General features: G+C 47.8%; 1 protein-coding gene across 1 annotated transcript in view; it reads right to left on the bottom strand.

Annotated features, from left to right (window-relative positions):
• Positions 1-3,669: 3,669 nt before the first annotated feature.
• Positions 3,670-16,721, bottom strand: part of DMRT3 (doublesex and mab-3 related transcription factor 3) — a 13,745-nt gene continuing 693 nt past the window's right edge. The window contains exons 2-3 of the mRNA XM_035028989.1: positions 16,608-16,721; positions 3,670-4,641 (exon numbers count right to left, since the gene is read on the bottom strand). The exon at positions 16,608-16,721 is cut by the window's right edge and continues 23 nt beyond it. Coding sequence (XP_034884880.1) covers positions 3,674-4,641; positions 16,608-16,721 — 1,082 coding nt within the window. The 3' untranslated portion in view covers positions 3,670-3,673. The remainder of the gene's footprint in view (positions 4,642-16,607) is intronic.

Raw genomic sequence — 16,721 nt, 5'->3', positions numbered from 1 at the left:
AGACACGGAAACAACCTAAGTGTCCATCAACAGACCAAGAGATAAAGCAAATGTCACATACTAAGTGAAATAAATAAGCCAGTCACAAAAAGACAAGTACTGTGTGATCTCGCTTCTACATGGAATCTAAAAAAGCCAAATGCACAGAAACAGAGTGGAATCACGCTTGCCAGGGGATTGGTGGGGGGGTGGGGAGAAATGGGGAGATGTGGGTCAAAGGACGCAAACTTACAGTCGTAAGATGTTCTGGCTATCCAATGTCCTGCCTGGTGGTTTCTAACAGTTCTACACTGTATGCTTGAAAGTTACTAAGAGAACAGATGGTAAATGTTCTCACCACACACACACACGTAATTATGTGAGGTGATGGATGTGTTAACTAACCTTACAGTGCAAATCATTTTGCAATATATACACCTATCAAATCGTCACCGCATACATCTTAAACTCACACAATGTTCTATGTCAATTATATTTCAGTAAAATTAGGAGGGGGGAAGGGAACTATTGATGTGTCTTAAAATTCAAAGCTCCAGCCCCAAAGCAAAACCTGCTTCCAGGCGTCACTAGTAAACTTGGAATCACGCACACCTTAAGGGTCAGCAGCACTGGAAAATCTCGGGAGCATTAAGTGGCACTCCCCTTGAGGGTAAGGGGGGCACATTGATGCTAAGATCAGGTGCTCTGCCAATCAAAGGTTTCCAAAAACAGGCACTTCTGATCTCAAATGTGTACTCGATTCAAACGTTAACATTGCCTCTAAAGTTACGTGAACTGAGTCGAGGGCAGGAGTGGAGGACGTAGGCATTTAAACCTCTCCCTCAGCTCCTTTACTGGGCGTAGGTCTAAGAGGAAAACCCAAGGATGTGATGTTCTCCAATCTTAGTGAGTTTAAGAGTCACCTGCCGAGGACGATAAAAATGGAGGCGTTGAGGCTCTCGGAGATTCTGAACTCAGCAAGCAGGGCCCACGAATCCAAACTAGTAAGGGAAGCACTGGGGTGCGTGGATCACACTTGGAGACAAACCGCTGTAGAACATGACCAACCCGCCCCCACTCACATCGTAGATGAACAAAGCATTTAAGACGAGCATTGGCAGGTCCTCACTAGAAGGGGAGAGAGGCGACCCGGTTTCACTTGGATTAACTTTCCATAAGGCTGGCTTGCCCCGGCTGCAAGTGACCCGCCAAGCACCCCGTTACTTGTCTGTGTGACAGACGAGATTTAGCCAGAAGGAGTTGGCTGATTTCTTCTCTTTTATGTGAGTAACTGAGCGCCCGTGGGCTACACATCAGAGCAGGATGGTCTTTGAGAGCTGAGCTCAAATCTAGGAGAGGGCTCAGGCCATAGGACAGCAGAGGAAGCAAAACTGACTGCTGGACAAAGGACATAGGATCTGAACCAATTTCTCCCATCTGACCCCGGACCACACTTATCCCCCCCCCTTAAAATAAATATATCCTGCTTCAGAAGATTACATTGAGGATCAAACATACCCGCACTAGCCTAGGATTTCGCTGCCTTACAGATAAGTCCATGTTGCTGGCCGTTGTCACAAGGAGTCTGTGAGTTTGGTGATCTGTGGGCGGGGGTGGGGGGGTGGGAATCATGCTGTAAAGACACTGCATCTTAGGGCGAGTGTTGCTCAATCCGGGTAGTTCAGCCTGAAGTAGTAACAGCTGAAGACAGATTTCGTAGTACCCCGGGCTCACAGGGGATCTGTTACCACTGGTGCTTGTTAAATGATTGCAGATAAGCTTCTGAGACAAACATACCTTGGGAAATACACTTGTCCTAGGTAGGCCCAGACATTAGCCCATCACCACCACATAAAATATCCCAGACATGGGTCTTTAGAAACAGGGGTCCAATTATTTTCTTCTACCCTCCCTCGCTTTCTTCCCTGACATATATGCTAATGTCAAAATACAATCCTAACAACAATAGTATTTACTTTTAAACTCCCTGGTAGGTACCTATGTGCATGAAATACATATTAGTCCAAATAATATGACTTTTTTCCCAAAGATTCTCATTCCCAAAGTGTCCTATAGAAATAAAGATGAGATTTTTGTTTTAAGTAGCTTTTTTTTTTATCCCCCTGGGACGCATCCCAAGAGTGGTTGGCAGCTGATAGGAGCTCCTGTCCCTCAGCTGAGGGAGTATCTCAGGCCAAGAGGATTTGCCCTTCTCCCTTCCAGACTCGAGAGCCCTTCCAGACTTATTCTCAGATTGGGAGCTCTTTCTGCATCCTCGTCATGCAGAGGCTTTTATTTATTTGCTTTCTTACTTTCCCTCTCACTTTGTAAGTTTATCGTCTGACTTAAGCAGTCCTCTTTGCTTTCAAGCACTTTGAAGAATGGACACAGCAAGAGAAGTGGTTACTGTGGGCACCACTGAGTATTATTATTTGAAAACTCTCTTTTTAAAATACCTGAGCAAGAATGCAAAAGGTGAGCTTAATTAAAAGTAATCATAGCTCTCATTTATCAAGGGCTTTCTCTATGTCAGGTACAGTGCTAAGTACTTTACTTACTCCTCACGTTGTAAATTGTTTCGTTTTTACTTTATTCTTTAATGGGACTCTCCGTTATCATCCCCGCTTATCCTGGACTCGTGGACAGGTGACTTGGATAATAGACAAAAAGCATTCTCTTACACATTCTCTTACACATAGGCCCTCACTACATATCTGCTGAAGAATTAAATGAATGAGTGGAGGGACTGAACTGAGCTCTATTCCTAAACAAAAATTCCCAGTCTTTCTGAATGCAGCCCCCAAACTTTGCCATTCATTTTTCTCAAGGGATATCCCATTCCACTGATCCCTTGATTCCTCATCCGTGCGCTAGGAAGTAGCTCTCACATCAAGCTTCTCTCTTTAGAGATCCTCTGTCCACAAGTAGAAATGACATAAACGAAGATGGTCTCCTTAGTTTATTTTTTTTCTAGAGTCCTCAGCATGCTACATTAACCTGACAAAGCTTAATCTTGTGTTCATTTCACAATACATTTCATGCAGTTCACAGCTGTGATTGGATTTACATTGACATCACGCGTGTTTCAATTCAGCCCTGTGAGAAGAAGAATTCTTAATGGAGTTTGTCTCTGAAAACTGTCCAAGCTTAAATAAGCATGTGAGCGGTTCACTCTATTCCTAAGTGCAGTCTCTCTCTAAAATGCAAGAAGGATTTTTAGCATAAGAATATAAGGTCCCTGTTTATAGTCCATTTGCAACCGAACCACTTGCTTTAGCTTTTACATATCCTGAGGAACCCTCTTTTGGGAAACCACATTCAAGCATACCATTTTCTCGGATATTCCGGGTTGACTTTGGGAGCAAAGCTGACCCTCAGCTTTCCATCCCCAAATAACTCTTGCGGCAGACCCGGCTTTCCCAAGACTATTCTTAGCGTTAGACTCCCTTTCACAACAAACATTCAGCACTAAAGCCACAGAGCAGAGCTATTTGGCATTTTCCGATGAAGTGCAAGAAATTAAATAAGTTATTTTTTTTATTGCTAAGGTATAGAATCAAGCACAGTCACTTTGTCAAACAGAAGGACAGGGTATACACAGGATGCGGCCTCTCCTCGCGGGGAGGGGGGTGCCCCCGGGGTCTCAAATGCACAGAAAACGTCACGTGGTCGCACCACCCAGCGGGGAGCAACTTTAAGAGGATGTGTTGAGTATTCTAGAGTCTGAGGAGTCGGACCTCTCGTCATAGTCCTCCTCGGTGTAAATGGACTGCTTGGCCACCATGGGACAGCCGTCGTCGGGGATGGAGAGGCGGGGGTCCTCGGGGGCGCGCGCGGGGAGGACAGGCGAGCTTCGGAAGACGCCGGCCGAGTTAGTGGGGAAGGGGCCCACGTACTGGGACCTCAGCTGGTACTGCTGCTGTAGGGTCATGGTGTTCCACAGGGTGACGTCGTTGGGCAAAAAGGGGCTCGACTGGTTCCTCGCCAAAGTATTCCTCAGCATCAGCGGGTACCGGGGCGGCTGCGGGAAGGGATGCTGCAGGGGCACGGCCAGGGGGCTGGGGACAACGTTACTAGAGTCGGCGGAAAACCTCAGCGTGTCCGGGACCCTGAAGGCCGAGCCCACGGACCACTTGGAGGAGGACAGGGGGTAGGTGCTCAGGCTGTGTTCAAAGATGTGCCCGTTGGGGGGCAGCACCAGCCCCTCGGGCTCGGCCGCAGTTCGGTCGGCCGCCGCGCACCCAGAGGAGCGGCTGGACAGCAGGACCTCCACGGCGCTCACCAGGTCCCCGCCGCAGCCCTTCAGGATGAGCTCCAGCACCGTGGGCTTCTGGTTGGGGAATATTTTCTTCAGCACTTCCAGGGGCGGCCTGTTGGCTTTCAAGCTGAAGGGCAGGGACACCGTCCCCGAGGGGCCCTCGATCAGCAGGTGGTTCTGCTCCGCGTGGTACTTGGGGCTGTCGGGGCGGCTCTCCGGGTCGCCTCCGTTTTTCTGGACCGCGTAGCCCCCTTCGTCCACCGACACGATCTCGGGGCTCTCGGGGGTGAAGCAGCCCTTACTTTTGGCCACACCCGGGGAGCTCCTCTGGTCGGCGTCTTTGTCGCTGAAGCTCTCCGTGTTGTCGGCTGAGCCGCTGTCCCCCAGCCGTTCCTCCGTCACATCTGAAAAGCAGAGACAGCTGGGTTAATCCTTTCCTGGTGTGCATAAAGAGGAACAGATGTGCTCGGGAGAGAGCCCCACACAGGCGACGTGGAAGGGGGAATGCGACTGGGTGGGTGCCAACACACTGGGCGCCTTTATCTTTCTTCCTCTCTTTCTTAAGTCATCGCGACACCCAATGTGAGCCTTGAACTCATGACCCTGAGATCAAGGGTCTCACGCTCTGGGACTGAGCCCGCCAGGCGCCGCCCCCCCCCCCCAAAGCCTTTTAAGAAGAATCCAAACCACCTCACTGGCGAATGTGGGGGGGAAAAAAGAGACTAAACAAAAATCTAGAAACGAGTGATTTCTCAGGCTGATGTGCGCAGAGAAGCTTGCCTTGAACACAGAAAAGGGATATACCTATAACCATAAACGATGTAGCTGTCATAGCAGTGACAATCTAAATAGGGGCCCTCTGTAGGTCTAGGATCAAACGCAGCCCAGGGAAGAACGGGAAAATGAGCTTGGGTTTGTCTTCTGGCTCCTTTTCTGCAAATGAGGTGGCTGGTGTCACCTAGGGACATCATCAGCTGGCTCACGACCCATATATCCATAGAAGGGGACTTTCATATTTTAAATCCACTTCCCATAGGCAGATTTTGTGTTACATATGTCTTGTGAACTAGTCCTATGTTTCCTCAGGTTATCATGTACAATAATTAATAGAATTACCAGAAAGAAGCCTCTCTGCATCGATATCTTTCTTACAAGGCCACTCCAGGGACCGACAGACTCCACTCGGTCGCCTGCAACTTACACTAGAGGGGCAAGTAAAACCAGCTGTGAATTCTGGATGGTGGGGCAGGTCGCAGGACAGGAAGGAAATGGCTGGAGAGATGTGTCAAACTGCACGGGGCATGACCCATCCATGAAACAAGGTGCCCATAACTCCAGGACCATGGGTGTAAAGAGGTGAAACTGTTTCATGAACTGTTTTATTAGTAAGGTTCATGGAAAGGATTTAAAGATACCCTCTTGGATTATACCAAAAGGAAAGAAAAAGTTTCCCAAAATAAAGCAGAGATTTGCTGTGAACTAAAGCAGCTACAAATTTAACATTTTGACCTAAGACATTAGCCCCCAAAGGGCTAGTATTACAGCGCTAAGCACGCAAAAGGGAGTAGACTGAATTTCCTTGCAGTGGGAAATAGCAACAGACCTTTATAACAAAAGAACATATTCTTTATTAACATGCTATATGCAGGTAGGTTTTTATCCTTTTGAAAACACTGACTGGCTGTCTCTCCTCAAAGCCAATGTAACTGATCTAAACATGGAAATTATTACTGACCCAGTTGTCAGGGTGTAAACAGTTGGTCGGCCTGTGTTTTCTGCTGCCCAGCCTGAATAGCTTCATTGTCGCCTTCTCTGGGGGCACACCTGATGATATTTAGAAAGCCAGCTGGTGAAATTTCATCACAGCACCTTCAAAAATCTTCCTCCTCCAATTTGTTGTTGTTTACTTTAAAAGCCTTAAACAAAGGCCCATTTAGGAACATTCTTCTAATGTGGGATTTATCTTCAATATAATGGAAAAACAAAACGTTGATTCTTCACAAAGCAATACGTACGTGCCAAGCAAAGATAAATGCATTTGAAAATAGGCTTAAACTCTTTATCGGTGCAACTGGCAGTCGTAAGTCTGATACAAATTCACACTTATCCCAAATGTGCATTTTAAGTAAACTACTGCAAGGTTTCTATGTGGGGATCATCTGCAGCCCGCAATATTAAGCCAACTTGGCTTTCTATAACACCTCTGAGACGTACAGAAGACCTATTTCTGTAAGAGACATTTGACATCTTCCCTCCTGCAACTCCCCAGAACAAGGGACCCAGAGGTCATCTCCTGAGTGAACCTGGTATTTGTTCTTAATCCAAAAGAGAAGAAGAACAACAAAAAAGCTTCTACAGATCCACACTCTAATCAGCTAGATCTATCTACATTTTCCTGACTCACGACTCCATGCGTACCTCTTGGCAGTTACTCTGTTATTAAACACTTGAAAATGAGTGGACAGGGACGGTGCATTCACCCAGCACTGACCTCAACACACAATTGGGACTTCTGCCCCTGCTCAGTGGAGCTTGGAGAAACGAGTCAAAGACACGCCCCAGGTAAATATAAAATGAAATTATGCTTTAAATACTGTGTACCTCTAAACGGGGTTTTTAGATTTAACTTCAGCTTTCCTTACCTATTCTTATCAGTATCAAGTATTTGTATCCCTGTAATATACAAGATATTGAAGGAAACAGAAAAAAAGGAGGTGCAAAATACCAGGAAGTTTAAGAGTGGTCCTAAACTTGTGGGATTTATTATCTCATTGGGCAGATAAGATGCATGTGCACGGAGAAAAGCAAACACAGCCAGAAAGAACTTGCTTCCTATCCACCAGGATACATACTGTACACAAAGGTTCATAGGAGCATCATCTCCAACAGCCTAAAGGTGGGAGCAACTCAGGTGTCCATGGATAAAGAAAATGTACATACATACACAATGGAATATTAATCTCAAAATGGAATGAAATTCTGACACATGCTATGATGGGGACGAACCCTGAAAATATGCTAAGTGAAATACGTCAGCCACAAAAGGACAAATATTCTATGATTGCACTTAGATGAGTGCAGAATAGAATAGACAAATTCACAGACAGAAAGTGGAATGATCGTTAGGGGCTGGGGGGGTGGGAGGGCGGGGAGGGACTGAGACTTAGTGAGTCACAGGTATAGGGCTTTCAGATGATGAAAAAGCTCTGGAAATGGACAATAGTGGTGATGGTACAACATTGTGAAGATACTTAATGCCACTACATTGTACCCCTAAAAATGGTTAAAATAGTAAATTTTATAGTATGTGTATTTTACCACAATTTAAAAAAAGAGAGATAGAAAGAAATATGACACACAGTATCAAAGCAGTGTAAGAGATGGTGAGATTTTTTTTTTTTGGAAAGAGAAACAATTGGTTCTTCTAGGAAATAAAAAGTACAGCTAGGAAGCTCAAAACGTAGCTGTTTTTTAAATGAGTGAACCTAAAGATGGCTTCCTATTTTAAAAGATAATTCTTCTCAGGGTGTCTGGCTGGCTCAGTCCATGGAGCATGTGACACTTGATCTCCAGGTAGTGAGTTCAAGCCCCACATTAAGGGTAGAGTTTACTTTAAAAAAAAATTAAATTAAAAAAATAATAATAATTTTTCCCACCCTGGATGAGCTGCAAACACTGAAAACATTTGCGGAAAATGTGTTGAGGTCTATCACCAAATTCACTCTTCCACAGAACACTCCAGAAGAAAGGGATTCAAAGAGCAGAGGTTCAGCCAGAGAATGATGTTCTGGCAAATCTGACACATCCCCCATTATGAAAATGTATTATTATTATTTTTTCAAAACGGCAAAGGATATACTATCCCAATCCACTGGATCCTGGATGACAGGACCCTAAATCTGACAATAAAAATTCCACCTTGGTACCTATGTGTCTGTTCTGCAGACGAGGGCGCAGCAGAATCTTATATGGGGGCCAGCCTTGTTCACCAGCTGGGAACCCCCACACTGCAAACACCACTGCCTGTCTGATTTTCTGGCGTCCCCCGTGGCCCCTGCTTCGGTGGCATGCCCCGAGCAGCACGTGTTTCTGGTTACTTCTCAGGGAGTGGTGGTGGTGGATGGTGCTGACTCATCCACACTCTCTTCTCAGGTTTCGGGGTGATCGGCCTCTCCAGCTTGGTGTCCAGGCTGTGGCCACATGGTAAAGAGGTTAAACGGGTGTCCCAGGAATCAAATCTACAAATTCAGGGCATTCCAAGCAACTGGGCTCAGTACTGCTCATCCTGTGTTCCAAGGGTGGACAGACCTTGAAGGAACCAAGGAGTAGGGCACAGCCAAGGCTTTTGTGCACCTGAGCAGCCCATGAAGTCTTGCCCCAGACCGTCCGGTGAGCAGAATCCCTCTTCACAGCCCTGGCTGTTGGGCTTGCAAACCCGGACAAGGGAAGACTAACCTCTCACCTTGTGCCAAGAAGCCTGCGTCACCACCTTAATTTCTGAAGGGTAGAGTGTGGAGCCCACGCAATTTTGTGGCACGATCCACCATCGGTTGTACTGTTAGACCTAAACTAGACGTACTGTACATTATTCTATAAATACAGACTGTCACAGGTAATTATAGAGGATGGCTTTCGAGCCCAGTGATAACATGTAATTTAATAACAGTCGTTGCTTTACATCTCTAGCTTTTATTTTCCTAAATGAACTTTATAAAATGTTCATGTTGGTTTCAAACACAAAGGCCTTTCTAGATGCAGAAATGTGACGCTGCCAACCAACAGAATGAAAAGGGAAATAGTCCCCGAAACACTTTACCCTCTTCCTTCTGGAAACTGACACCCTAATTCCTAGAACACAGGGAGTAAGAATATACTCCAGCTGATAACATTTTTACCCCCTGGCATATGGGTGCAGAAAGCCAGACCTACTAGTCAAAAAGTAGAAAGAAATCAGTTGCATCTGAGATTCCAAACCACCTACTGAAAGTGATCCAATCTGCTGTTTCTAATGCTTAAGCATTCAGGTATTTGAAAAACCTTACTACTCACTCTTCAAGTTCACGTTTTTCATGATAGAGAAATATTCCTAGCCACCCATGAACGAAACCCTTCACTCAGGTCAAAGTATGTAAAAGAAGTAGATATTCGATTAAGAAGGAAATTTTTTCTATCAACAATAATGCTACCAACTTCAAAAAATACATACATAAGCCTGAAAATAGCTACAAGACTTCTTTTTCCCTTTGGGTACAGACTAGGGAGAGGAACTGAACACTCACACAATCTAAAACTACAGTTTGCAAAATCTTTCCTCCTTTAGAGGACTTTCTTATATGAAAATGTAGTTCTACATTAAAAAAAAAAAAAACCCTAGGTATTCATTTCAAATATTTTGGGGAAGCCTACCACATACATGAAATAAACATACACATAAAAATGGAGAATCTTTCAGACTTAAATGTGGTGGGTTTTATCCATTCAATCCAATTATATCTACAAAAACAAAATATTATCTTGAATGAAAACACAAAAACATTGGCATAGAGATGAATGTTTCCTAGTACAAAAGTCACTGGACTTTTTTTTTTTCCCTTTTGAAATCATGTCACACATTTTGGAACATGGATTGTATGTCCTCTTCCGTTGACTTGAGCTTTGGGGGACACACCTCTAACTGTTGCCTGATGGGTCGTTTTCCAAACACACAAATCTTATAGCAAGGACAGGAAGGAGCCCAGGCAGGACTGGGCTTCTAGAAGAGACCAATACCCAGTCAGAATGCTAACAGGAGACACACTTTTTAACATTTTCTGTTATCTTTATTTCACACTAGAAGTGCTGAATCATAAAAAACAAAACAAAACAAAACAAAAAAAACCAACCCTGAGTGGCTGAAAACATAAAGTAGAGCAGGGAATGAATATCAGTGGAAAATCTTTCCTTTTCTTCCTGGGTTGGGGGGATGGGGGGACTTGTGAAAAGTACAAGTTGTCATGCTTTGCTTTTTAAAAAATCATTAACAACACAGGATGGTTCCTCGGGATCGATATTTGGGGGGAACATTGGTATAGAAATGTCAGAACTTACGGAAATAAGGCTTGCAACTGTGGACTTTGTATGTCTTGCAAAAATTTAGTTTTGACCCCTTCGTTGATTCAGGAACAATTTTCAAGAAGCAGGAGGAAAATGGCCTATAAATCTCCATGTTTATTCGGAACGGATAAAAATGCAGCTGGCTATTCATTCATCCATTTAACAAAAACGCTTACGTCTCTTACTATGTGCCCAGACACTGTATTAGATAAGATTATACAGAGCTGATCAAAACATTGCCTCTTGGCCACTGAGAGGCTCACAGTTTAACTCTTCTGTAAAATTTCCACGTTATCTACGTGTTTGGTCAAATTTTACACTGAAATATAGCCAGTAACTCAAAGGCCAGCAGCTGGGCAGACTGTGGTGTATTCATAGCGTTCATACTGCTGTAAACATTCCCATGTAGAGACACGGTTGCAACAAACATTCATAGTGAACTAATAAAATAAACGGTGAGGGGGGAAGCAGAAGACCAATCCCAGCTTCGTAAAATGTACACCTGCCTAGTCATTGCAATAAAAAAAAGAGAGAGAGAGATTAGAGATTCAGTAAAGAACTGACCCATTCCGAATGTTCTGTTTTCCATAATACTGTTAAATAGTTGATTGTGCTCATTTTTTAAATAGCTGTTTAATTATAAAATAAAATGGAAACAAAAAACCCACAGAGGTTTTTGTTTCCCCTTAGTTTCTTTGGAGAAGTCTGCAGGGCCCAGACAAGGGGATGATTCCCTAAAGCCTGTGGGACCCTGGAGAGTGACAGGACATAATTCCAGGGTGAAGGACCTGGGATGATCACTACTCAGGCCCTGATCTCTGCCGTGAGCACCCACGTGTACCCGAGTTCAAGGCCCACTTTGCCGGGAGGGCCACATGGGAGGAGACCTGGAAATCCAGAGACCCAAGGAGCCAGAACAGGTTAAAAAGCCAAAGAAAGGAGGAAAACAAGAGGGGAGAAAGAGGGGACCAGAGGGACAGTGGAGGCAGGCGGGCAGGCAAGTAGATTCAGAGCTCCCTCCTCCACCCCTGTCAGAAAGAAGTGCAACATTTCCAGAAAGGGGCTCCAGGTCCTCCGGGGACGTTGATTTATGAAGATTTACTCACTTTCTCTCTGTAAAGCTGTTAGCAGAAAGTGCTGACTGCCTGCAGCAAAGAATTTCTCATCAATGCTCTTTGATTGTATTTTGCAAACAAAACGCCTGTTGCTTGGTAACATTTCACTTCAGCCTGACCTTCCCCGAAAGTTATTGCTATCAGATTCGATTTACACTGTCCTCCGGTGATTACTGTAATCTTTTAAACCCGGGAGTTCATCCATCAGGGAAAAGAAAAGTTGGTCTTGTAAGTGGAGAGCCCGGCTGTCCGCCAGATTTATAACCCAGAGGAGTGAGATGGGGTGGGGGAATTCGTTCCCGGAGGGCAGTGGACCTGCGGTTCCCAGACGCGGAAAACGCGCTCCTCTTTCCTGCCAGCCCTGCCCTGGGCGCCGCAAGAGGGACACGAGGGGCCCCAGGGAGAGAGAGAAGCTGGCGGACGCGCCGGAGCCGCCCCCACCCCGAGGGGCGCCCTGCGGTGGGGGGGGGGGGCGCTGCCTGGGTTTAGGGTTGCCGGACAAAACGGCAGGACGCCCAGTTAAATGTGAACTTCAGATGAATAATGAAAAAGTGCTGTAGTCCAAGTATGCCCCGGGCAATAGTTGACATCCTATTTTTTGTTTATTTGTTTGTTTGCCTATTTGCGCTTTTTTTGTTGTTGCCGAATCTGGCAACCCACCGAAGCTGGGGAGGCGGCAGGGAGGGAGCGGGAAGGGCGCGGAGGGGCCTCCGGCTTCTCGCCCCTGCAGCGCGCAGCTCCTGGGCCCTGCCCTCGCGGCCCTCGGGTGAGCCAGGAGGGAGCCTGCGGCCCCCGAGGCGGCCCGGGAAGCCGGGGCGCGCCTGGGAGCGGGCCGGAGCGCCGCCTGCAGTCTCCCCGGGACCGGGATCGGGTGCTGGGGGCCAGCGGCCCACTGCGGCCGCCCCGCCGCGGCGCACGCCTTTCTTGGGTTCCCGCTCCGCTCCCCTGGGAGAGGAAAGCCCCGGCGTCGGTGCCTCTGGCGGGGGTCCCCCTCCGGGACGCTGCCCGGCCCTCCGTCTGCACCTGCTGCGCTCCCCGGCAGCTGTGCGTCCTGCGTCCCACCCCCTGCGCCGGCCCAGGGGAAAGGTTTGCAAGAGGCCAGGAGTACGGGGCCGCTTGAACCTCTGCATTTGGTCGGTTTTTGTGTTTCAAAGGGCTGTTATGAGTCAGGTTCCTCGCCCCAAATCAAGCCGTCTTAAATAACCAGACCCCCGCCCCCGTTTTTTTTTTTTATTTCATAACTACACTTCATGAATGACTTTGAAGTCTTACTCGCTTTTTCGTTTGCTTCTAGTCTATAATCACCAGGGTTTCCCTTTCTGGCCGGGGACCGGTGATCGGGTAACAATCATTACACTTGCAGGTGCGTCTATCTCTTCTTAAAAAAAAAAAAAAAAAAAATTAAAGTACAATTAAATATTAGGAAGCAGACGGGACAGGACTCAATCAAGCTGGAGCAAAAAAGCACAGAGCAGGCATTAAGTTGCTAAGAGGTGCCGAGCAGGAGATAAAACTAAATAAAGACAGTTTTCTACAATCTCCTTACTTCTCTCCTTGTAGGTCTCTTGTTTGCTCCTTTTCAGGAGAAACACACAGAAAAGGAGTTCCTACTTTCCTACCTGATCTGTTCTTCTGTTCCTAACCAAATATGCTGTTTTTTATTTCTTTTCCTTTAAGAACGTTTTAAAGAACTTGTGTACGATTTACTTTGTAGACAAATGTAGGAAGAATCTATAACCACGGGTCTTTCCTTGCACAGCCCCAGGGTACCCAGGACACGCTCCTGGGGAGGGGGAGAAGGTGGGGGTGGGGAAGGGATGAGAACACAAGAATGTAACTTTAGCTCCTCACCTTGGTCGTGACCCTTAACTTTCCTCAGCTCTTGAGCCCACGTCCTGAAAGGCTGGCTTGGCTGGTTGAAGCTGCTGACTCAGATACACTAAGAGCTGAAAAAAGTTCACACTTCCCATGATATTTTCATGGGGGGGAGGGGAGAGGGTGAAGAGGATGAAGAGGGAATTCAGGAGAATAGGTGAGTCAGTCGTATAACGAAGCTTAAATTAGAATTTGGGGCTCAATCAAAATCTAATAATATGAGGCCAGTCACAGGCGATAATCAAGGAGCAAGGGAAATTACACCCAGAAGGAAAAAAGAAGGCTCCAATCCAGAACTAGAAGCAATAACATTAGAGTAGGAAAATTCTCCTTAAAGCCACCGCCACATTGAAAGGGATGCTCAGCGGACTCCACTGTTAGATAAAACAACCCCCACTCCTTTAAAGAATCTGAAGCGGAATTTTGGGATAGAGATTTCTTTGCGTAACACAACTGAACTATGGTGTGAACGAGTCACTTCCCCAACGGGGCATTTTTCCTCCAGCGGTGCCCAAGAAATGTACCCTTCTCTAGGGCAAGCGGGTTTCTCAAGGATTTCTGGAGAGGGAAAGACTCCTGAGTCTGTATCCAATAGCAAACAAGCATATGTTGCCATAGTTCTGGACTGAAGAGGCCCTTTGCAGAAAGAACCAATGGCATTTTTGATATAGATAATCACAAACAAGCACATCTCTATAATGTGCCAGCCGACATGTAGATTCCTAATGGTCTGTGAACTTACTGTACACGTGGACCTACGATTCTAATAGAGCGTCACTTACTTCTCTAAATGCAGTGAGCTACTTGTCCAGGAGTATCTGATTCGCTGCTAAATACGCATAGCATGTTACATACAAATACATTACAGAACAGCTGCAAAAAGGCATAATACACACAGCAACGGGTCTTCACACTAGACCGTTTTCCCTGACTTAAACCCCAAATGGGCTTCCTCCATATAAAGCAATGCACCTGTAGGCTCGCCTTCCTAATGGGAAATAATTATCCGTTCTTTTCCTGCCTCCTCCCACCTTTGGATTGGTGATTGGCTATTTTTTAAAAGCATGGAATTAGGGGGTCGAACCGATTGAAAGAAGAGAACAAAAGTTATATAAATGAATGTGCAAAATATGCAGCCTGAGGAGCTGGAAACTGGGCTTTTGGTTCCTGATGGCTCGGGTCCCCCAAAGCCTAGTCTCCTGTTCAGTTACTTGTTTTCAATTCGGAAGGCTCAGGCGATCCCCAAATAGTTGGTGTGGAGTAAGAGAGAGCGCACCAAGGCTGGTTTCTCCAGTTGAATGGTCTCCCTCTTTTATTCCCCCAAAGCTGGCTAGGGCAGCTTCTACCCCGCCTTCCCCTTCCTTCCGGCTCTCAAGACCCCTCCTCCCTTGGTTGTTTTGGTTTTGCAACTCTTTAGAAACCTTGAACTCTGGCTATCCCGAAGACTGGTTTGAAGAGCACAGGGTGTGAAAGAATCCCCTCTTGGACAAAGACTCCAGAACCCAGTGCCCTTGGGGTGCTGCCAGGCAGATGGCCACAGCTAAAAGCTATCACTGGCACACGGGGCCGGCTCCTGTTCTGCCACTGGGGCAACCCAGACAGGGAAACTGGAAATGGAAAGGTTAAGAAAAGTTACCAGCATGGGTCAGCTTCTAAAACTGAGCCACAACCCTCCTAGTTACTTGTCCTAACTTAAAGGAGAAAAGCAAAAAGAATCTTCTTGAATCTTCTTTCTCCTCGCCTCCCATTCCTCTATGGCAAATGTATAAATACAAAGAGATGAGAGGGACAAAAGATTGCCGAGGCGTGGGGGGTGGGGGGTGCTCAGTACTCACACAGACCCTTATACCCTACTTTGGGTTAAATATCCACAAAAATCCATGTGCAGCAAACTGTCCGCTGTCCACAAAACGCCCAGTCGTACTCTTCACGTAGATATTCTCAGCGCTTCAGGCCTGCAGAGCGTAACCTGCGCCGTCCAGGCTGCCTATCAACTCACCAGCAAGTCTGCATTTCCCCAGCTCCACACAGCAGTCCAGTGCTCCCAAAAGCATCTCTCCAGAACCCAGGGCTAATGTATTTTGGGGGGGGGGTGTAGGCAGAAGCTCTATCACAGCTCTACCTACAAGAGGGCTCTGGGCCTTCCAGGGCCTGTCCTCTCCAAATTTCGCTTCCTGGGAAGATGCGCTTTTTACCTGTGTACCCTCGCCCGGTCCAAGGGAGCATCAAACACACGTCCACTGAATTCCAAGAGCCTAAAATCACAGGAGCACTTGGCTGGCAAGGACAGCAAGCCAGAGATTCCCCAGGAGGAGAGAGACTCAACTGGGGTGTGCAGGGCTGGTGGAAGGAAGCAGATGGAAGCGGGGAGGAGGGCTGTGGGAATATGCCCACCTCCAGGACTCTGGGCAGACTCACCCTGTCTGCAGCACCGCAGAGGAGGAGACGGAAGGGGAGGTGAGAGAGCCTTTTCTTCAAAGCTGCCGCTTAGTAGCAAGGGGCCCACCACCACATCCGCCCAGAACCGGGGAAAGGGCTGGGCAGAGGTGTCCTTCTCCACTGTAGGACAAGTTTTAGTTGTATTTCTTTAAACCACAGAGACCGCTGAGGGCGGCCGCAGGAACGGCCTTAAAAGATCTGAGCAGCTCCGCAAGAGCTGGGTGCGCCAGATTCGGGGTCTCCCGCTACCATTTCAGGAAGCTTTCTGGCCCTTTTTACTAAGCTTCTAAATAGGGCTTCCTTCAACACATCGCAAGAAGCTGGAAGCCACAGGGCCTTACTAGAAAGGCTTTGGGTTCACTCCAGTTCCCTGGGCCGGAGAAGCACGCCCAGCTCAGGCTGGCCACGCCTTGGCCTAGGCTACAGTTCCCTGCACCTACCTGCCCCAACCTCCGAAGGCAAGGCCCTCTGTGCCCGCAGCCAGAAAAGCCCGGCCGCGCAGTGGGGTGTGTGCCCGCGCGGGGTTTAACGTGGTCCTGCTTCGACCTCTTTATTTACCGGCTGGAGCGGCCACGTTCCCCCGGGGAAGGCGTCTGGCGAGCCCGACGCCCAGGCCCGCCGTTTGGCTCGCCCGAGGCACCTTGCCGGCAGGTGCCTGGGCTCCACCTGCCCCGGGTCCAGCCTGAAGGCCGGCCCGCGCCCGGAGAGTAGGAACCGGCCTGGCGAGAGGTGGGCGGCGAGGCCCCAACGCTTCCTGCGGGCCTCCCCCGGGCAAAGCCGCCGCCGCCGCCGCGGCGACGTTTCCGCCCACGCGCCGCGCCCGGCCCGCGCGCGGCAGACGCTCTTACCTGGCTTGGCGAGCGGCGCCTGCGGCGGCCCGGGCTGGGGCTCGGCGGCCCAGCGCAGCGCGGCGGCCGCGGCCAGCTCCACGGCGGGCCGCGGCGGCGGCGGCGGCTGAGACG

Source organism: Mirounga leonina, unplaced genomic scaffold (genome assembly GCF_011800145.1).
Source record: "Mirounga leonina isolate KUSES-001 unplaced genomic scaffold, KU_Mleo_1.0 Mir_224, whole genome shotgun sequence".
Lineage (NCBI taxonomy): Eukaryota > Metazoa > Chordata > Mammalia > Carnivora > Phocidae > Mirounga > Mirounga leonina.
This window is presented reverse-complemented; position numbering and strand designations above follow the sequence as displayed.